Here is a 22,835-nt window from a genome sequence, read left to right on the forward strand (position 1 = left end):
TTTAATGCATAAAATGTTTTAATTATTTTCTGTACACACATAGAAAAACATAATTCTCATTGTCTCACTATGCTTTGTGCATGTGCAACTATATGGGTATACAGGTTTATAACAACAGCTTGTATAAACATCTACATCAATGTTTTGGTCTTTGATTTCAGGATAAAACATACTTTTCTTAAAAATTATTTGGGGGGATAAAGTTTACATTTTCTGTATTTCTTGGTGACAGCAATTACTTTTTTAGTGCATGAACAGTTGCTACTTACATTAACTTCTGTTATAGCAATATCAACGACGCTACCAACAACAATTAAGGCATCAAAAGTGTTCCATGCATCAGTGAAATAGTGCTGTTAGGACAAGCATTCAGCAGAAAGAGAGCAAGAGAAAAACACAAACAGAAAAAGAGAAGAAAAGGACAGTGTTAAACACAGAAACACTCTAGGCTTCTCTGATGTACCACTATACAATCTAATCTTTCCCTTTCATAGCTAAAAAAAATTGGTAGAAAAAAAAAGGCTATTTATTTCCCATATCAACATAATTGACCTATGACTGGTCTGTACTCAAACTTTAGAAACATCAGATCAAAATCTGTGACTTGTCCAGATGATGGAAATAGTGGGGAGACAGAGAAAGAGAAGTAGGGACTGGGGAAAGTAAGCTGGGGTATACTCACATCAGCTTCACTGAGAACGACGTCTACTATGCTGCCAATAACGATGAGGGAGTCAAACGTATTCCAGGCATCACTAAAATAGCCCTGAACAGAGCAGGCAGGGTGCAAACGTTTGTGATTACACATGAAATGTCAAATATTTGCATACTTCTGTTTAGTTTTGCATAAACAGAAATTAGTTAAACAAAACCTGTGGTCTAATGAGAAAACAAAACAAAACAAACAATATTGCCTACTGAAGGAAAAGCAACATATATGTGCATGTGTGTGTATATATATACTTTATATATATACATGTACAGACACACAGAGAGACACACGCACGCACACACACGCAGTACACATGCAGAATACACCGTCATATAAGCACAACGTTGGCAAGCGAGCCATCATCCAAAACTGGTTTTGGACTCCTAGCAAGGCTGAAAAACTCTGACATACATACCCTAACAAGCATGACAAAATCCCTTGAATAATATTTCTACAAGACCAAGCCAACTGAAACCTCCTCAACATGAATGACTTTGTGATAGTCCTAAGTGACTGGTAAAAATATTCAGAGGGTCAAAGCTCATCACTGGTTAATCATGCACAACTACTAACATGGAACTGTGCATAAATATTAGAGAACTGACTTAATCTTTCATTCTCAAACTCAGTGTAATACAGGCACTCACACTGCATTTGCAATCAGGGCCTGATTCTGTAACCAGTGCAGCCAGTGCTAGGAACCACACCAACTTGAACAATTTCATAATGTTTCTAATGCAGCCAGTCCAATGCCTGAAAAATTCATTTTCATAAATTGCTTAGTCATCCTTCTGACATTTTATGGCTTTAAATTTATCCCCTATGTCTATGTTATTGGCACACTGCTGCAAAGGGTTATAAAGTGCTGTCATACAATTAGATGTCCACTGGCATCAAACCTGCACATTTGAGCAAAAAAAAAAGATTTCAGGAGAAACCCTGAGGTAGGTTCCAGACTCAAGTCTGTCACTGGGAACAAATCAACATGTATTACTCTGTTGAAGGCAACTCTATGGAGACAAAGTATGTAGGTTTTCTGCAATATCTGGATTTTGCCTAGTTACTACAGAAATTTAGAACTGCAAAAATTTCTGAATTTATCAGCCAACCATAACTAAGGTATGTACATTTTATACACGTGCATTCTGCTTTCCTGGTAATTAATTTTAAAATATTAACTTGTCAGCCACTGTTGAAGCTCTAAAAGATAAATTTAGCAAAAAGTTTAAAATGACAGGTGTGCCAGTCTAACCTTATGTCTAGTTAAACTTACTACACTGTTTAGTATAAGATAATGTTTTAGCTGAGTAGTTTGTTACTTGTGTTGTTAGCATAGAAAAGCAAAATCACCTACACAATTTTTTTAGAACTGGACAGTATTCTTCTCAAGATTTTAAACAGAATTTCTAGTAACTTCATAGTTTAAAGGTCACACATGAGTGTAACCTTTGAAAAAAAAGCTAATTTCATGTGGAAATTTGCTCTCTGAGATTATGAGAGCTGCTATAGAAGACAGCCCTACAGCTGTTCTAGAGAGTAAGTACTGTGCAGAGTCAGGAAAGCCTCATTATGTCGCTAATGCTACTCTCTTTTAGCTCTTTTAAAACACAAATTGCTATAATCGTTCCCTCATTTAAGGAAGGGGCTGTCAGAGGAAAACAGATCAGAGCATGATAATCACTACAGCCCTTTGACTGGGGCAAAAGCCAGTGTTCATGAATTTGGCCTCCTGAACAACCACGTCCATTTCTGAGAGCTCCTGCATAATTCCCTGTCACTCCTTCCTTACTCATCCTGCTTCACGAGAATAAGCCATTCTCAAAGTTTGTACTGAACATCACACTGAACCACCTCAACAACACTGAAATTTAAAATTCTAAAGAGATTAGCAGCTGCCAACTAAAGAAGGAGAGCTACTCTCATAATATTCTTCCTGATCATTCATATTCCTTATTTGTCTTATTTAAAAGTAGTATCTTTCCTGCTTTTAAAACAGAGGTATTTTTATATATATATACATAAGATAAGAGACTGTTGGTGAACAGCAAACAGATAATCAGCACCGTCCTGAGGTGTGCTATCCATCTTCCTCTACAACAACGGGAACCAAAAAAGGTCCTCTAAATAAAGGTTAATTTCAGCTACAGAAAAACTTACTTTACTAGACATGCCACAAGTGACTGAAATAACAAATTCACATTTTGATTCAATACCGCTGAAATACTTTACACATTAATTTCTTTTATGAAACCTTTTCCATCAGTATAGACAAATATTGTTCAAAGTAATATGTAAAGCAAAAGCATACAAATAAACAAAAAAACTAAGAGAAAATAAAGATGGTTTTGGAAAAGGGAGGAATGGACAAGTCACAGCAAATAAACATCATGCAAAGAAGTTGTTTTCACCACTGCAATGACCCAAGATCAATTCACTTACTAGCCATCTCTCCTTTTTTCTTACAAAAATCTGATGTAAAATGACATGAAAATCATTACAAGTTTAAGTAACAGCTAGCTATCGTGAAGCCGTACATATGGTATGTGTTGATGTATTATTTTAGATTTCATAGCTGTATTTGGTTTTGTACTGTATTAAACCATGCTAAGTAACAGGTTTTAGAAAATATGAAGAACAATGTGAAGAAATAATGCCTGCTCTTTTAACTCATGTTGTGAAAAATTTGTTCATTGAGAAATGCTGAAGGATAAAATCACAAATCCTGGGGAATGTGTAGGCACAGAGAATTAACACCAGAATATGTTTCTAAACATCTACCATATAAGTATTTTAGCCCATTTAGTACTCTGCTGAAAAGTTTAGGGCCTCATTCTGCAAAATACTACTCTCAGGCAAGAAGTGTGCCAGCTACTCAGCATCACCTTTAATAACTATCACTTCTCCAAGTTTTATATATCTCAGAGCTGGGAGGCATTCTGCAGTACCTTGGTTTCAAACAACACATTATCATAGTAAAGAGTATCAATAATTTATAGTAGCCTTAAGTTTGCATGACCAGCAAAACCAAAAGAACACAGTTTTCACGGGATTTTTGTCAACATATTAAGGGGACACTGTCAAGCAGTTGAGATAAAAACTAACATGTTTTTTTATCTATCCTTATTTTTACAGAGTGAGTAATGGAGTTTTAATTTGATACTTTGAGCATCTTTGAAATAATTTTTTAAATGCACAAAATTCATAAATAAAACTGTCCTTTCTGCCAGACTAGACTAAGAAACCCACCAGTGACACAAATGTAGAGGGAATGAATCAGCCTTTCCTCACGGACCCTAGAGCAAAACATTACATTGGGTTTCAGATTGTTCCTACTATTATTAAATCTTAAGATGAGTTAAAGCAATTCATTGCTGTTTTAAGCATTTATCTAGTTTAAAATTTAGATTACTGGAAGACATTTGCATTCTGCTTAAGACGGCTAGCTGATTTGCAATTATTAATGAACTATTTAACATATGTTGCCGATAGGTGTTTTGTTAAAGAGCATCCCACAATTTAAAAAGTTACCATCTTCAAAGAATAACAGGAACAACCTTAAAGATATCTACGTCCCTTCCCTTCCTGCTAATTAACCTCTGCCAAAATTCTTATTATTACTGTGGCCTTTTAACCTTGTCCTGCTAATTAACAAGTTTAAGGTGTTCTTTCTTCACCTATGGGGAAATGAAACTCAGGAGACGAGGACCATTCACAGCGCCTGCCCTTCAAACTCTCAGGGTTCTGATCCAGGGATGCCTCACAGTAAAAGCATCCAATCAGACAGAAAGCATGTTGCAACAGAGCTAAAACTCAACTTGTACAAAGTCTTAGAGACCAGTATTAAGCCATTGCATTTGATGACGAGTAGGAAGACCATAATACAAATGGAGCACTGTGATCTACACAGTCATGATCAGACCACTATATTTTGCATTAGCTGCTACTCCTGACTACAGTCACAAGTGCACGGAGAACCATACAAGGATTCACGATCTTCTTTCAAAGCGCAGATGATAAAATGCAGCAAACTCTTCCGAAACTTCAGTGTGAAACAAGGATATAGAACAGCAAATACAGATCAGGAAAGACAACCAGTGTACTCATCACACCGTGGTCCACGTGTCTGAACTAGCTCCTCTGGGGCCTCATACTGTGTTATTTTGAACAGTAAATCCTTAGCATTTAAGTAAGATAGGTGACACAAAAATACAAATAAATTCATTAGGAATGTATGATGGACTGGACAGTGCAGAGTGAGACTACTCTGTATGTAATGTATATATGTAAGCATTCACCCCGAACTCCACACTTCACATCTCAACACCAGACCTCAACTGATGTATAATTTCTTCACGTCTGCAGGCAAGTACAAGCTAGCTGTAAATCAGGGAGCTCAGGCTCCGCTCCCAAGCTCACGACTAAATGCAAGCTGAATAAATAGTTTTGAAAAGCTGGAAAGCAGTTATACACCTGCTCCACGCGGAGCTCTGGGCAGCTATGAGAGCTAGCTCGTTCAAAAGCAAAAATCAGGTTGCCCACAGAGCCCACAGTCGTCCAGTTTGTGACTGACCAGCAAGAAAGGGCGCAGTTCACAGCCGATTACAGATGCAGATATCCTGATTACTTTAAAAGAGCAGCAATGGAAAATGAAAAGTACCAGCCTTAGATGGTGAGATCAGCGTGTCTCAAACGGCGTGTCTGGCTTTTTTCAAATTCCATGCACAGCAGGCGACCACACTTCACTTATTTACATAGATATAAGCCCAGAACAAACATTGATTTCATTGTAGTGAAAATAAAATTTGGTCCAGTTTTTCATTATTAACTTTTGCACTGTCATAAATGCAGTATGGGAACTGAACAAAAAGAGTGCATTAACTGCCACAGTCCGATTTTCAACTTTATTTTCAATTAATTATAGCTAACAGTTTTTCTTTTGCAAATCTACTTTTGAAAATGTGTGTCTGCATTATTCATTTTGACAGTGTCCCTTTAAGGCAAGGAATCAACCACTTGGTGTGGGGCCCTCTACCAAATATTGTGTATGCATAGCTGAAAACATAAAAATCTAAAAAGGCTATTGCATATGCAAATTATTTATGTGTATGTTTGAAGTACTTGGTTATATTTTATAAAGTAGGGAAACAAGTTTGAATTTTTAACTAGGAAATATAATATACAGGTCTTTACTGAAGATTAACTTAGTGTAAAGTTAGGAATGTAGTACCATGAATAGGAGAAATGGTAATCCTTGTAACAGGAAATTATTTATCTGATTTATAAAGGGACATTTTAACTACCTCAAACTACTCCAGATCTCATCAAGCACCTTGTAATATTTTTTCTGATACCTGCATTTCTTTTTCTGGAGTTACATATATACATATTATTAGACTAACAGTCCTATTATGACTTCACTGACAGATAGAAGTGGGAAATCTAGGTTCTTTTTGATCTTTGAATAATACGTAGCTAGTGTGAAACTTATATTATACTTAATTCTTGTAGTGATGACCTAATTAAAGCATATCTAAAACTTACCTTGGGTTTGAATGCAATCACTTTCAAAACCATTTCAACAGTGAACACTCCTGTGAAAACCATGTTCATAATGTCCATTGCGTCATTAAAGAGTTTAGACTGTCCATAGTGCTGTGAATGAAAAATACAGTACTTTTAAAAGTAGAGGCTTTAAAATATCCAGTGAAAGTAAGGCAGTCTAAGACAAAGCTGGCAAAACTGAGCACAGGAAAATATTTTCTAGTAGTATTTATGATGTCATCTATATACATAAAGACTAACTGGATATCTTGGGTCAGGAATGGAGTCATTTAAATTCTATTTACAGAATTCTATTTTGTTTAGGCACTGAGTGGAACAAAGTTGTCATTCCTCTACATCCTAAGGGAATCTTCAGAGAGACGGCTTTGAGAGAAAGACTGTTCCTCAGAAAAGGAATATTAGACAACAGCAGTCTCCCAAGTTTTATATGCTAGGTTTTAAAAATACCTAACCTTGTGCCACACCTGCTTAGAAAGCCTGCCGTACGTTAGTCACAGAGTAACATATATCACGTAGGATACTTTTAAAGAGTTTCTTGAAAAAAGTAGAACAGTTTTGTAAACTGAATTTGAACCATTCTTTTTCTTAAGAAAATCTGAAATACTAGAGTAAAGAAAGAGACAACTTGGAAAAGTAGATAAGAGAATTAGGTGGTGAAGAGCTGCATGCATAATGTAGAAAACATAAAAACATGCAAAAATACACACAGGCATATATAGATATACAGCTAATATATGAAATCATGTTTGCATGAAGGTTTGCATTAACACAAAACTAGAGTCGCTCCATATAATGAAATTTTTAAACTTGTGAAAAAGATACAGACCCAGATGATAGAAATATCATAGAATGGTTTGGGCTGGAAGGGACCCTTAAAGATTAGCTAGTCCGATCCAACCAAATGTGGAGTAGTACATACACAAATGGGCACAGAACAAGTACAAAAACTACACAGAGGTGAAGTAAAGCTTAAAGGCACTACATAAAAGAATATATTAGATAAAAGAATCTAAGGGGTTGAGAGAAATGTTTGCAAACAAAATCAACTTCAGATTTTCTTGTACATGGATAATCTTGGGCATACATACATATAATATAAATTAAATTATACTGGAGGTACAAAATAAAGCTCAGAGCTTGATTAGGTTAGGAAGATCTTTATCAACATCAAGCTGCTTTGAATAATTTTACTTCAGAGAACTGACAAACACACTGGAACACATCACAGAAGAGTACTATTACCAAAAGTGCTTTTCTCAAGTTTCACTTCATAAAATAATACAGGTTGTCATAAATTAAAGGCATTATATCCCCCATATCCTTCCTTGCAATTTATGCCAACAGCTTCAAAAGAGCTGGTTTTCCTACCTGCATAGCCAAGCAAAGTGTGTTCAGCATGATGAGGACAAACATGATGTATTCAAATCCAGTAGAATTCACCACATACCAGAACTTGTACTGGTAAGGATTTTTTGGAATATATCTACGAAGAGGACGTGCCTTCAAGGCATATTCTACACACTGACGCTGTAAAAGCAAATACATCAAAAAATGTCAGCCTGTACCTAACAGTTAATCAACTGGTAAAATAATTATTAAGTTAAAATTGTTAAATATAAGTCTTAAAAACAGGCAGTCTATATACTTGATGTAGGGTTCTTAAATGTTAATAATCAAGTAGCTTACCAATCCTCACTTGGTTATTTACAACTGTTCCTAATCACATACGTTACTCAGCCACATACAAAGAATCAAATAACGGTCATGGAAATTCTGCAGTGTTTCACCTTTATACATGTAGTAGTATATAGTAGTATACCATGGACTATACCTATGTAAATGTATAGTATATGGTATGACTATTAATAACATGACTATTAATTCATCTGTAAGTCATGTTTTGCCCTTACTAAGTTTTCAACCACCAATGGAACCGCATAGCATAAACCCCTAGGGTCAGCAAATTAAATACTGAGGAAGTGTTATTCCTAATAGATCAGTTAAATTGCCCAGCAAAATCATGTCCCATATGTAGGAACATCATGGATTCATTTCCTACTCTGTCAGTGCCTGAAATCTGCATGTAGGCAGGGCCTTCTACTTCTCATTTGACAAATGCTTACAAAATGACGTTTGTAACCGACGGCACAGAATGCAGAATGAATGCTGCCTGAAGTTTCATGCTCAACTTCACTTAAATGAAGTGTGTTACAGTTGGACAAGAGTACCTGAAAAATCATGACTGATGAGTTTCTCAGTCAAAGGATTAAACAGTAAAAGGGGACAGATTTTTTTTTTTTTAATTTGAATCTAAATATCCCCTGTGAAATTCTAAATAAAGGAGGGGAAAAAAAGAAAAGAAAAAGAAAAAAAAAAAAAGGAGTAGAACATTTTGAACACTTTGGCTTTGAACACTTTCAGACCACAGAACACAAAATGTATTTTCCTGTTCCTATTGTAAAACCTACCTCTGCTGTACTGTTCTTAATGTGACACCAACAAGTGAGACACTAAGAAGCTAACAAGCTTAATGTAACACCTTTCACAACAAAAAGACTGATGTGTTGGGCTTGGGAAGAGGAACATACAGTGACCTGAACACCAGCTGAGAGTATTTACCAAGTCCATTATTTTCCTAAAATATGTGTTTGGTGCCCTCTTCTGACCCAAAGCAGAAAGGAAGCTCTTCAAGCATAAATAACAAGGAAACTTTCAAAAGTTAAAGAGTTCATTATTTATTTTAACCTGATTTTTGTCCAGCTCACAGTTCTTATACTCTTGCTCTCCCTGTTCTTGGAATGTAACAATCACAAAACCAACAAATATGTTCATCATAAAGAAAGCAATAATGATGATATAGATGATGAAAAAAATGGAGATCTCCACTCTGTAGTTGTACACAGGGCCTACGTTCTCGCCATTTGAATCAATGGCTTTGTAGAGCAGCCTGAAAAACAAACAAAATTTTATCTTTATTAGCATTAAAATTACAAAAGAGAGTAAAATATGCAGACTCAGAGGACAGGTTCCAGAAACAGTCTGCTGTTTACTGGTATCTTTTCCTAGCTACAGACAGTGCTTACCCAGAAGAACCACACTGCACAACGTTATGTGCTTTTTTCCAAAAAAAACAAGGTAATGACCAGATGGTTGTATTATTTATTTTCTTCCTCACATTAAGCTATCCTCTTAGACTTTTCTCATTTAGGGAAATAGCAAGTGGCAGTTTGCTCTGCCTGGGTTTCTCTATGCAGTGTACTATTGCCTGATTTTTTAGTAGAAGTTTTACTCAAAGGCCTAAAATTTTCATGTTAGTATCATTTAAAGGGCATCGATTGATAAACATTTGAAAAGATTACTTCCATTAGAGCTAAGCAATACTGCATTATAGCAAAAGTAGCTGAAAGACTAGAAATCAAACAATATTTAAAAGTTCTCCCTTTAGAAATAGAGGTGAATCAAGAAATACGTGAAAAGTGCACAGATTCAGAAGGACAGTAGATTTTTTTCCTTCCTCCATTAGTCAGTTTTTATACCACCATTTAAGACTTCTTTGTTGCCCAAAAATGCTCGGTAAATGATAGGGAACTGTCCTGGAAAATGTAACCATCCTAACATTGCTGGGAAAACACGGAGAATGCACTCACGCTGGCCAGCCTTCAAAAGTGGATACTGTAAAAAGGGCCATCATAGCAGACAGGACATTATCAAAGTTGAAATCACTGTTTTGCCAGACCCTCTCTTTGACCATTGGATTATCAACATCTCCGTCTTTATAAACGATGTATATCCCTCTGTGGGTAAGAAACAAACGGCCATTAGTGAAATATTAAACTAGTCTCAGAGTTACTGAATGCTCTATTCAAAACAGTTTTATTTCACTCCCTCCCTAAGCTTGCTTTATTTTCTTGCCAACCTGTGCTTTCTGGTGGATTTAAGACAACAGTTCCAATTGATACAAACCTAAATGGCCTGACACATCCCTGCCCATATCTGCTACAGTTTAAATTAGTCAGCATATAATGCGTCACATTCTCTAGATCAAAGATGTTCTCACCGGCATTCCTCAGGATTCTGTTTTGCCTCATCGGTGCACCTGTAGAATTTTCCCTACATATAAAACAAAAAGCAATGACAAAATGTAGAATATGCAAAAGAAAAACAAGTTTATACTATGATGGGTTCAGAATGGGACCAACCCAGTTCCAGCAGCAACCCACAGAGAATTCAACTCAGCTTCACTTTTCTTGTTGCAGTGTAAATTTTGCACCTACTTACCTTGAAGAGCTGCACTCCGATACAAGCAAACATGAACTGCAGCAGAGTTGTAACAATCATGATATTACCGATAGTTCTAATAGCCACAAAGACACATTGAACAACATGCTGGAAAGAAAGAAAGAAAGGAAAAAAATATTTTAATACAACTTGTTACTTAGTATCACAGAATACATACCAAAAAAGTCTATTTTATCACCCTCCTCAGATTATTTTTTTTAAATTACTATTTTCATATTGTCAGTATTATACCTACTACCATGATTAAACTTGTTTTCTAAATTTGTCTGTAAGTCTGTTGACACAGACCCATCAACATGGGCCTGAACAACAACTGACTGAAAATTACACAAGTACTACAGAAAAACAATTAAAATATCACTCTGACGTGTCAGTTCACAGCAAGTGTTATGGTCAAAATCTGCTCCCGTGGCACTGGTGTTCCTCCACATACAAGCTGCTGTGAGTGTGGGCAGAATCTGGCCTTGTATGTTTAAGAATCAGGAATGGATTTATGTCCTTGCCCTGTGAACTTCTCTAGGCAATTTTTCTTGCGCAAGCATTTTTAACCTGAGGTAGGACTGAAGAATCAGGCCAACAGAAATAGAACTTAAAAAAATAAAATAGACACCTTAAGTCCTTTTGCTCTGTTTATTGCCCTTAGAGGCCTCAAGACTCTTAAAACTCTGAGGATCTTCACAACTGAGATAGCACTTGATCTAGGGGGGAAAAAAGAGTTATTCTGTTATTTTTATAGTAGCTGATTTCATTACAAAGAATAACAGTGTTCTTGCAACTTCCTTATAAGTGAAATTTCAAAAAAGCTACAAAATATATAAACAAGATTTTTTAAAGTATTTCTTTATTGAGCCTTTATTAATATTAGAAAATAGCACCAATCTCATAAATACTATAAGGATGATTTTGATTTCTGGAGCAGCTTGGGAATTAACAGCTCAGTGTCTGACACTGTAACGCAATTAAGTTTGGTCAGGAGCAAAACAGTCCCCAAAGTATTTTTCAGTGTTGATAAGCTCTTTCAAAGACACTGTGCAAGACCTGTAAATCAATGAATGCCTTAATTTCCAGCCAGCTGGAGATGAAAAGATCTCAAATGACTCACATTCTCTCTGCTTAAGTAGCTAGGGCTACATTTTGAGGAAATAATATCAGGCAGCCCTTTACAGAACACATTGTGAAGCTGAAAGCTTGTGCAACAGGTATCTGGTACAAGCAGAACACCAAGTGGGAAGCAGCTGACTGACATCCAGCCCTTGCTCTTTTCTAAGTCACTAAGGGATTTACAGATGACTTTAAATGAGGACAACTGGTCAGTAAGCAACTTCAGACCTTTTATCACGTTTAGCCTGATTCAAACAATGCAAAAAAAAATAAAAATCTCCTCACTATCACTTACAGTTCTGATTAAGGTACAACTTCTCTCCCCTTCAAATACTGCCATTAAATACCCCAGCAGGTCAATGCTGAAAGAGCAAGCTCGTAAAACTAGATTGTAGATGTGGCAACAGCACAAAAGAGGGTATATAAACCTCCTGAAGCTCCAGAAATTACTTGCTCTAAGGTACAGTGTCATGACGCTCTTCTCCGCTCTCTTGGTGATAGTGGGAAGCAGCAATTTGTTTCCAACCCACATTAGCAAGGAGTTACAACACCCTCCATACAAAGCGCTACCTCTTGCCAGTCCCAGCCCTGAACACCGACACTGCACACCCACACACAACCAGGGAACAAAAGGAGCTGAAACACTGATTTCAGTATAAAACCCCAACGCAAAAATAAATCATTCACACTATCAGTACATTACTTACTGAATACCAAACGATACCAGAGAAACACCCACAACCAGCAAATCCAGCAAGTTAAAATAATTCCTGCAGAAGGACCCTTTATGAAGGAACGCTCCAAAAGCTGTCATCTAAAAATAGAATTGTTACACGTTTAGTCTATATTTCAATTTATACAAATTCACATTTAGGCTGTTTACAAGACACTTGCCTAGAGTATGAATGCATAGAGCATTACCTGACTTCCCCAAAGCAACTGAGATATAAAACAATCCCACTCTGTACATTAATTATTCCATTTAAATCATAACAATTCCGCTCAAGCAACACCAGCAAGTGTGTTAATTGCTTCTGATGTTAACAAATGTTACATTTTGTGTAAGAACTGATCAGGCTGATGTGATTACACTGAAATGATTTGGCCTTTGTTAGAAAAATTACTACACGAACTATAAAATCTCTCTACTAAATGGTCAGGTCCAGATTCTGACTCCTAATCATTCATACTATCTTGAGAACTGAAGGAGCCGAAAACGTATTGCAAAAACCTGAGAGTCAAATCTGGTGCAGAGCCATCGCAAGGCTGCATAAGGCAGCACCACAGTGCTGTTTGCCTTTGGGTCACAGGGACACGTTAAGATCACAAGTGGGTATCTAGGAATAACCTGAAACAACCACCAGCTTGTTTTGTATTACGTGCGGAAAAGGGTCCCCGAGGTATGCAGGTCTGTGGGGAACATCAAACATTGCTGTCCCTATTGGACTTTCTTTTCACTTTCTGTGCCTAGATTAAGATGAAAAGCACATAAAGGGTACTTGGTAAAGGAACCTGCATGCGTCATTTCAGGTTTCATTAGGAGCCAGTGAGAGAGACTCTATTAATTATGGCTGCAGACAGATTCTGGGCAGATGTTCTCAGGTATCGCAAGGCTGAATTTGGCTTTTAAATCTATTAATCAGACCTTTCCCACAACTTCAAGTAAGTACAGTTAAATAAGTGCACAGAGAAATCCAGTCAAGCCATCAGAAGCACAGAATCTGCACTTCAATAGAATTTTGCATGGGTTTTTCAATGTTTATGGATTAAGAAAAACACTGAAACTAAAAACTTGAAATTAAAATAAGGATACCTTTGAAAAATACCTTGTAGTCAGTTCAGTCACATGGATTCTAATTTCTTCAGCCTTAAGGTTCTCTTAAAAAGACCTGAGTGCTCTCAGCTACTCACTGTTTTCCACAGGTAAGAAAACTCAATGCCACCTGGAGAACATCTAATATTACCTGTGCATTTTAAACCCATTATTTTCTGTTCCGTTCTATTCCTCAAGATGAAGCAAAAAGACTCTATTTCCCTTCCTCTTGCAGCAGACTATTACATCTTCCAAGACTTTTGTCTACCACAATGTAGAACCGCGCTACCGCCAGTGGGCATCTCCACCTACTGCGTCACTACTCGTGTGCACAAACTCATAGGCCTTTAGCACAAAACCCCATCAGTAAAGCCATCTATCTGCAAAGGAATGCAAACTACAAAAGATGCATTTTTCTTGGAATCCCTCCTTCTCCTGTTAAACTTGTAAGCGTTCCTCAAAACTAGAGGAATAAAAACCCTGGAGGTTTAACCTATGCCGTAACATAAGATATATAATATACTTATAAAATTTCCAATAAATTCCTAGCTCTTTTCTCCTGCAGCTGTACAGAGTATGGCTAAACTCATTAAAATCAGTGGGAGTTGAATACTAAAATAACCCTGCATATTAAAGTTACATATACCTACAGTCATTTACACTGCAGTATATTATCCTACATTATTAGTATATGCAGCACACAAAGTTTCCTCTAAAAACTCCCACAAAAGTAAAGATATATTGCCCTAAAAATACAGGTGAAGTACCTATCTCCCATCTTTATCTGGAGGCTTGTATTTCAGTCACTACAAATCCCAGCAGAGCAGATGCTCCAGGACGCTGAGCCAGGCACCTGGGGCACCACCAGTGCTGCTTCTTCCCTCCTGCCTGTACTTCCACATCAGTGGGGACTGGTTTAAATGGTGTGGGATTAGCACAGTTGGGGCAACGTTAAAAGCACAAGGCCCTAACCTGACCTTTGCTGTGATGTTTTCATGTATCCCAAGTACAGCAAATAGGAATTGTAAAGTGCATTTCAGCGCCATGTAGGGATTACGTAAGAGAATTCTTAAATGCTTTAAACTGATGTTGCCCCTCTTCTGTTACTCATATCCTCACCACTACATAATGTGGAAATCCTCCTGTCTGCAGAGCACTCAATCAGACAGAGTACAAGGAGACTCTCCACACGCTGAGCGTTATTCTGTGTTAATGCCTGGGGTTTTGGACATTTACGAGTTTCTTCACTGCAGCTGATAATATTGCCTCTGGTTATCTTAATTTCAGTTTCATACACTTTTTGCCTGGAAATTAAGGAATGCTATTGTTCCTGCAGGTCTAGTCTTGATTTTACTTCTTGCAAAACACGCAGCTTCTGTACAACTTAAGACACTGTGGAAAGCACAGCACAAAACCCAGCACGGGAGACATGGAGGACTCCAGCCATAAGCAAGCAAAGCCAGCGTCTGAGATGTGTTAGTAAAGCAGGCGCTGTATACGTACATCTGACACGTTCTGGCTGTCCATTGCATTTTTTATGGTACAATTTATTTTTCTGTATAAATACATGTGAGTGCACTGCAGGACAGAGCTTCCTAGAGAAAGTGAAGTCAGGAGCATCGACCTTTTTGGCTATGATGGGGCTTCTCGTCTCGTTATAGTATTTTACAATGCCAGATTTTGGCAGCCCAAGTTCTAGAGCTTCCTGCTTCCCTTGGGCAAGTCTTGAGTCGCTCAGCGTCAGAATCTTTTGCAGTTTGTAGGAATACCGCTTTTCCCACCACATCCAGTTGTGCCTCTTTATGCTATGCTTTGTAATTCCTCTGCCAGAGGAGCACAACTGGAACTGCACGAGCTGCACCGCCTGCTGCTCAGAGCACATGGAAGTTCACCAGCCCTCTTCTGCCACAGAAATGGTGGTTACGTGTTTTGTATGGCTTCTCAAATTCAGCGTTGGGAACTAGCTTGATCTAATGCTAATCTTCTCAGGGCTTCTTTCTTTCTTTCCTTTAGCTTGGCCTTTCTCTTGCAGTGAAAAAAAAAGGATGTTACTGTAGAATGCCACAAATGTTATACAATTAATCAAGTCTATAGCAAGCTCCTCACTGCTGAAAATGAGAAATAAGGGGATAAATATAAGTCTGGGAGAATATTTATTTGCAAGCATAAAAATAGTCTACTAATTACAGTACAGCTTATCTTGTAAACAGCCCAAATATTGCACCAATTAGTATTACATCGCATTGTGAAGAGTATGCACAGCAATATGAGCAAAAGCTGGGAGAAGAGATTTTGTTAAGCTTAATCCTCAACTGGAAATGCAAAGTTTATGTACAGATTCTTAGTGTACCAGAAATTTTTAAGTGTATAGATCAGGGTTACTCAACCAAAAGCTCATGGTGAATATGCACAGCATGAAACTTTTAGGTGTTGCTTGTAAATATCTGAAAAAATATTTCACAGATTTCCATCAAAAAATTTTGATTTCTTTATTCAGCATTTTCTTACATGTGAACCTAATTCTCATTTATGGGGCTTCATTGCCAGAGTAAGCCTCACACATTTAAAATCTGAGTAACCCCAATGGATGTTCTTAACAATCAGTACACAAACTATACATTAAAATGCCATTTTTTGACTCATGCATGGGTAATACATTTAAGCAAGCATATTTATGCCTTTCTTTGTATTTAAATGTATGCCCAAGATAAATGCAAAGTATCTTATATAAAGATAGACAAATGCAAGATAACTTGCAAGTCCTATTGCAAGAAAATAGTTATCTACTATTTTAGCTCTGTGAATATAGTTCAGAAAAAGAAATGAGAAATTACATGCTCCCTCCTTAAAAGACTGATTATGTCTTTTGGAAATGCCAGAGCAAGGAGAAGGAAAAGCTCATGCGCAGCGAATTCTTTTTCCCTTTTCTGATAACTGTAAGATTAAAAAGGGTAAAAAACGAATCATTAAATTGATGTAATGATAAAAAAACAGCTTCTTCATGCACCCAATGGTAAAAAATAACCAATCAAAACTATGAGGAACTGTCAAATTAAAAAATCCTCTGGTTTAAAAAAGTTTAGCTTTGATCGCTTAGAGAAAAGGCGAAGAACACTTCAAGTGCCTTTTCTTGGCAGGTGACACACAAGGAAAATCCTTTTAAACAAACTTCCTTTAAAAACCTGTTACCTTCAAAATGATCTCAAATGTAAACATACTAGTGAAGACATAATCTGCATACCCTAGGATCTGGAAGGTAAACAAAAAGTTACAAACATTATTGCTAAAGCTGCTTTTGAGCTAACAAGGATCAATTAACAATGCATTACCTTTAACAGGATTTCAACAGTAAAGATGGCTGTGAAAGCATAGTCAAAGTAACCAAGTATCTGCAAGGTATAATACGTGCCACAGTAAGAAATCAATCTATTAATAAATTTTTACAGTTTAGACCACATACACAACACCACCTGAATTAATCTAAGTAGGTAGATGGGGAATTTAGACAAAGTAGTTTAGAATTCCAGCTATTATGCAACCATTTTTATTTATTTAAAGATTTATCAGATGCCACTGTGCCCAGGTATTAGATTTCAGCCCTAAAGAGTCAACAGGACGCAAAACCCAACACTTTTGTACTTTCTTCAGCCTTTAGAAGAGATACAGAAACTTACACTAAGAATAAATACTTATTAATAAGTATTATTTTTTTAATTTTATTTTTTTTTACCGAAGTATTACATGAAAAAATAAAACTTCAGTGGATGCTTCTGGATTGCACATCATTCTGCATTCTGCCACATTATATTGTTCCTGCATAGACCGGGCTAGAGCATCACAAAGCAAAATGAACCAATAACTAAATTACTTAAAATGAGCACTACAACTCTTTTTTCTTGAACTTGGAAGACACAGCAGCGATTTATTTGTAGGAAATTTAAAAGAACCCACAACAGCTGCATAATGATATGCAAACTTTTAAAAAGCCCGTGGACATGGTACTGGCCTGGCTGCTGCCAGCAGGAACACTGCCACGTGTGTCAGTACAGCCCAGATTTCACCCTTTCAGGGTGGCCCTATCACTTGCACCAAATTTAGCGATCAACATGCACTGCGGTAGGGTACTAGTTTAGCATCAAAGATCCAGCAATTCAACTAGCAAACAGCTGTGCACAGAAACATGTTGCCTCTGGTTCAGCAGCTAATAAAACGGGAAGGAGAAATAGAGACAACACACACAGTATTCCTGTTAGATCATATAAAATTAAATATTTTTTTTCCCCCACGTTCAGTTGATGATCACATCCTTCTGGCCCTTGCTGTGGCTGAAAAAATAGGCAAATATTAAAGCCATTCAACAGAGATTAAGCAGTAAGGAATTAATTCCAGCATTAAAGGAAACTATTTAAAGGCATTCCAGTTTGTAAACTTTAATTCCCTTGCTGAGCTGGCTGGTTGAAGCAACATGATCGCTGAAGGCAGTAACAAGAAAAATATGTAGGTCTTGTGCATTTTTGAATATTTACAAGAGGGCAATATCTTCTTGAAATCACTCACACATTGTACCTGTGTCCCAAACAGGAATAGTCCTTCCAGTTACCACCACTCTCCAGTTACACCTTCCTAGCATTCCCCTAGCTACAAAAGCAATTATCAGCCCTTTGAGCCATTTCTACAATTACAATTTCAGTATTCCCCACCAGCTGGCTTTTTCTTATCCATTAGTGTGATTTATTCATAAGATCGCACTTGTCCAGTTCTATAGGTACAGCTCTACTGAATAGTACATGAAGAGTGTCTTTGTGCTTTGACCTCTTTTTACCTTTGAAGAAAGTTCTAGCTTTGTGGTTTCCACTAATGTTACTAAAAAATTGTTCAGAGAATGTCAGCAGCCAAAAGAGGACTTTCAGAGGCTGCATCGACACTAGCAAGAACTAGAGGGATGCAACTTTTACTGACCTAGTAGGCCCACCTTTCCTGTAAGAAGTGGAACACTTTTGTTAACTCCATGGCAATCTCTACAGATCTATTTATATCTCAGACAGGCGAGGCCTGGACGTTTTGTCAAAGTATCCCAAAAGTCCCCACAGTTGCATATCTCAGCTATTTCAGATCTAATCTAAAGCATGGACAACTTGCAGTAACATGAGAGGCTTGCTTCACCGCTAATACAAGCGCAACAAATGTAGGACAAACATTAATGGTTATGAGAGTGGATTTATTTTTGTTCCTCTGTCTAATAATTGTGCATTTGAGTAACAGGCAAGCCTACTATATTAAGAATTAAAATGGGGGATTCAGGAACTTGTTTTAGGAGAATAGAGAAGTTTACTCACCAGGTAAACTACAATTCTATTGAATATCAGAGACATTTCTGAAATTAATATTCTTACAAATATTTTGTTTCTACAAGCATATCTAAAAAAGGATGCAGAAACACTTGCACATTTTCAGGTTTGTATATAGGCTGAAATGGCATTTGACTCTGAGTCAAGGCAAGACCTGGGCATGCTCTGATCCTCATCTTACACGTGAGTTTAGGAAAAAGTAAAACTTGTTTAGTTTCTGATACGTCCAGTCAGAATCCAGGGATCTTTGCATCCGAACTGGTGGTACTCAAACTCCTTAGTGTGGCCACACTAGCTTCCTTGAAAGAGGAGGTAATACCCTTATGAATCCATACACTCACTAACGGAACGACACTCTGAGCTCCCCAAGACCATATAGTACAGTCAATGAAGGAGAAGACAGGACAGGTCAGAGTCTATTCCCAACATGGTATAAACAGTGACGATTTTAACTGTCATTTTTAAATCACTGTCAAACACTGCGAGGCACTAAGAGTGATTCAGGAAATGAGTACCAGCTACACAGCTGAAAATTACGAAAAAATATGAAAATTATCAAGATTATGCTCAGCTTGAGCATATTTCATTCTGATATATTTATAGCCACAAAGGAAAAACATTATGTACATAATATATGGTTCTAATACCTATGATGTTCCATCAATAAAGTTACTTGTCTTTAAAGATTTATGTTTTTTAAAGAAAAAATAAAGTATGACTTGAAAAAGGAAAAGGAAAATTTCTTAATTTTTAAAATTAAAAACCAGACACTAGTCCCAAAGGATTGTTATCCTGTGAGGATATATTTATCTTCAGACATAAAAATGAAGGGCTTACATTATTTCGAAAAGAGTGGCTGCGAATTGGATCTTCTGCTGCTAGGGAAACACTGCTCAGCATGATGAAGACAAGGATGAGATTGGTAAAGATGTGGTGATTGATGAGTCTGTGGCATCCCACTCGAATTCTGAAGAAGAGATACAAAAATATACCATGTGTGCAAATAGAATTCAGCAGATGGCTAATATACAACATGTTTTCTATTACTCTGCCAATAGTGACAGAACACAGCAACCATAAGCAGCTAACAGCAATGCAAATGCTGAAGCTATTGCTCTGACTTCTATAAATGTAAATAAATTCAAAATCCAATCCACCTGTAGTGAAAATGCACTTATGGAAAGAATCTGAGAGATTTCCAAGCTCATATTGGTTTTCAATGGGTTATGAACGCCACGACGAGTTCCAGTGCTCGTACCACTGGGCGCATACCGAGGCCAACGTCAAAAGGACCAGCACCCGATAGCAAGTCATTGCACATCCCCAGTTTGATTTGATTCTTATTAAAGCTGTCAAAAATAATCGTCTGGGGAGATGTGGCTTAGGCTGCAGACCTCATCGTGCTACTTAGAGACTCAACCCAAATCAGAATCTCCCGTGAAGAGTTTCTTACAGCTTTACAGGACCAGTGGGTGTTGAAGGTTACAGAGCTGCTAAGTTTCAGCCACATAACATGAAGTGGAACTGTACCTATGCTTAGAGTCACTGAACCCAAGGTTAGTACAAATGCTATGGAGCACCTTGGGAAAGCATGTCCAGGACTGAATTGGCAAAAAGGCAGGATCAGGTTCTTAACTGGCTAACACTGGAGTTGTCTAAATTCTGCTGAAGAATCAGAAGGTGCTTGGGGGAAAATCTGTTCTCCTGTTATTAAGGAGATGATTTGACTATAGTGTATCGTACTTAAGTAAGATGGTCGTTTTGGTGTGAGAATACGTAGCATTAGTTGAGGCCAAAAGCAACTTGACACGTTCGACAAATATAATGGTTTTGCACTCAGCATATGTGTTCTTAAAACTGCTGGTTCAAATAGCTCCCTTTCCAGTTTGTTTGAAAATACTGAAGAGCTTTAGACAACCTATGCAATGAATAAGACACAAGCCCAAAACATTGTACCTTGATGATCACACCATCTTTTAAACTCAGCTGCGATGATCTCTACCACTGAGAAGACAGCATTCTCCCGTGCCAAAGGACTCCTGAGCTCCCTTCTATGACTGCTCATGAAATTGCCATATATATGTTCAGTCCGTAAGAACTGAATTTAGTTCACTTGTTCACTTCCATCCAATAATCAGTAACAACTTTTACTGACTACTGAAGCTTGCTTTCTTCATTAGTATAGAACTTCAAATGCTCTGGAGTTAAGACTGAGCAGTGAAAGATTCCAATTCCCCCTAAAATCTAACTATTATTTTTCTTAATTTTTGAAATAATTTGTCTTTATCTTCAGTGTTTGCTTGAATCTCGGAAAATGCTGTTACCCCATGAGGAACATATACATCCTTTCTTCTTCTTTTTCTCACTCTGATTTTCTTTTCCTCCTCCTCACCTGTATTGGCCCCTAAGGTCACTAGGAATCCTGTCTCATATAGACGATGCTCAGGTCTGGCATCATAGTTTTTATATCCAGTGACTAACGTACTAAATAGTTAATATACATTAAAGGGTACTTTTCGGACATGTGCAGACTTGACAGACTATATGAACAAAACGCTATTACCTTCAACAGTGGAAAGCAAATTAATATATTTTCAACTTCTTCTAATGTACCAAGCCATTCAGGAAATTTTAGGAGAGAAGTCAATCTCTCTCCTGTTGATGATAATGGAGTTCTGTTCCTAACCCCACTGGAAGGAGGCCCGTTCCTTCACTGCTAACCCTTGACAGACTAAACCAGTATTTTTCAAAATCATATTTACGGATTGGTGCTGCTGAAAATGAAGAAGGCACTCCCTTCAGGGATCGGTGTTATCTTCTCCTTCATATTTAGTTCCGATATTCTGCGGGGACGTGGGCCTGCTGGTACCTCTGGTTCATCCTCCTCCTCTTCTTCATCTTCACCTACTTTAAATAAAACACTTTTTTTATTATACAATAAAATAGAATTATGTTTTGTTCATAACAATATAAAAACATGGCTTGTATGAAAATAGATATGGCTTATAGGAAACACATGTTCATAGCATGGCTTTAAAAATCTATGGATCAGTATATGAACATCCATATCGCTGTCAGGAGCTTATATACATGTTTATGTGCATATATGGGTGTGTGCACAAGTGCCCTGAGTGCACTAATGGGCTTTACCAGCCTGGCCAAGCTCATCTTAGGACACAGGCTCTGGAGCCCCTTGAGCTCAGCCCCTGGCTGTCAGTCCGTGCCTGAGCTGCGACGTAGGGGTGCTGAGCTCTGCACACTGGCTGAGCACCCAGTGCTCAAAGGGTAGGGCACGTTTCTGTGAAAGCCATCCAGACAATCAGACAGACCTGATTTTTGGATAAGTATGCTCACTGGACTGGTAGAAGCCAAGACAAAAAACGACTGAACATCATCAGCCCTGGAACGCCCTTTTTTGCCAAACATTTCGGAAAAGTTTAGAATTTGCTCTCACATCCATACAGCATTACCATCGCAGTCTTCAGGCTCGCAGTATTAACACTCGTACGCTGTTTGTGCTGTCTAGGAAGCTGCAGGAGAAGATAAATGTGTTTGGCTACATACCTGGTACATCACAGGGTGGATAAGGATCTTTATCCTCATCCTCTCCTTCTCCGTATTCAGTAATTGTCACCTACAGCAATGAAAGGGATGCACAAGAAAAATAAATAAATTTAAATATAGCCTGGAATATAAAGTTCAACAGAAAGCAAACCAAATAACACTCTGAAGTCAGGGAAGTGATCCCTATGTTAGTATGAGTTTTCTGAAACAGGTTAATTTTGAAACCAGAGAAGAGCTGGCAGTTTAACACATATATTTAACATGGGATTTTTCTATAGTATCCATATTCTTCTGGCTGTATAGATCACAATGAGAATATAACCAACAGGCTTTGGTAAAAATAACCATGAATGTCTGAACATTCAACTAAGAGTTTAGCATTCACTGATCTCTTCCATCGGATTTAACGGGCAAAGTACCTACAGGGATCCTAAAA

At 37.5% G+C, this 22,835-nt stretch overlaps 1 protein-coding gene across 10 annotated transcripts in view; it reads right to left on the reverse strand.

Moving 5' to 3' along the window:
* The window catches only part of CACNA1D (calcium voltage-gated channel subunit alpha1 D), a 235,682-nt gene that overhangs the window by 52,502 nt on the left and 160,345 nt on the right, over positions 1-22,835 (reverse strand). For 4 of the 10 annotated variants that reach the window (XM_055806929.1, XM_055806924.1, XM_055806921.1 and 1 more), the window contains exons 18-31: positions 22,400-22,469; positions 21,598-21,742; positions 19,673-19,802; positions 16,817-16,876; positions 12,382-12,488; positions 11,184-11,271; positions 10,553-10,660; positions 10,332-10,384; positions 9,922-10,068; positions 9,020-9,221; positions 7,643-7,801; positions 6,254-6,364; positions 683-766; positions 270-353 (exon numbers count right to left, since the gene is read on the reverse strand). In XM_055806929.1, coding sequence (XP_055662904.1) covers positions 270-353; positions 683-766; positions 6,254-6,364; positions 7,643-7,801; positions 9,020-9,221; positions 9,922-10,068; positions 10,332-10,384; positions 10,553-10,660; positions 11,184-11,271; positions 12,382-12,488; positions 16,817-16,876; positions 19,673-19,802; positions 21,598-21,742; positions 22,400-22,469 — 1,548 coding nt within the window. The remainder of the gene's footprint in view (positions 1-269; positions 354-682; positions 767-6,253; positions 6,365-7,642; positions 7,802-9,019; positions 9,222-9,921; positions 10,069-10,331; positions 10,385-10,552; positions 10,661-11,183; positions 11,272-12,381; positions 12,489-16,816; positions 16,877-19,672; positions 19,803-21,597; positions 21,743-22,399; positions 22,470-22,835) is intronic. The other 6 variants (XM_055806927.1, XM_055806925.1, XM_055806930.1 and 3 more) reach the window with 3 other exon arrangements.

The sequence above is a fragment of the Falco peregrinus genome, chromosome 5 (assembly GCF_023634155.1).
Source record: "Falco peregrinus isolate bFalPer1 chromosome 5, bFalPer1.pri, whole genome shotgun sequence".
NCBI classification, from domain to species: domain Eukaryota; kingdom Metazoa; phylum Chordata; class Aves; order Falconiformes; family Falconidae; genus Falco; species Falco peregrinus.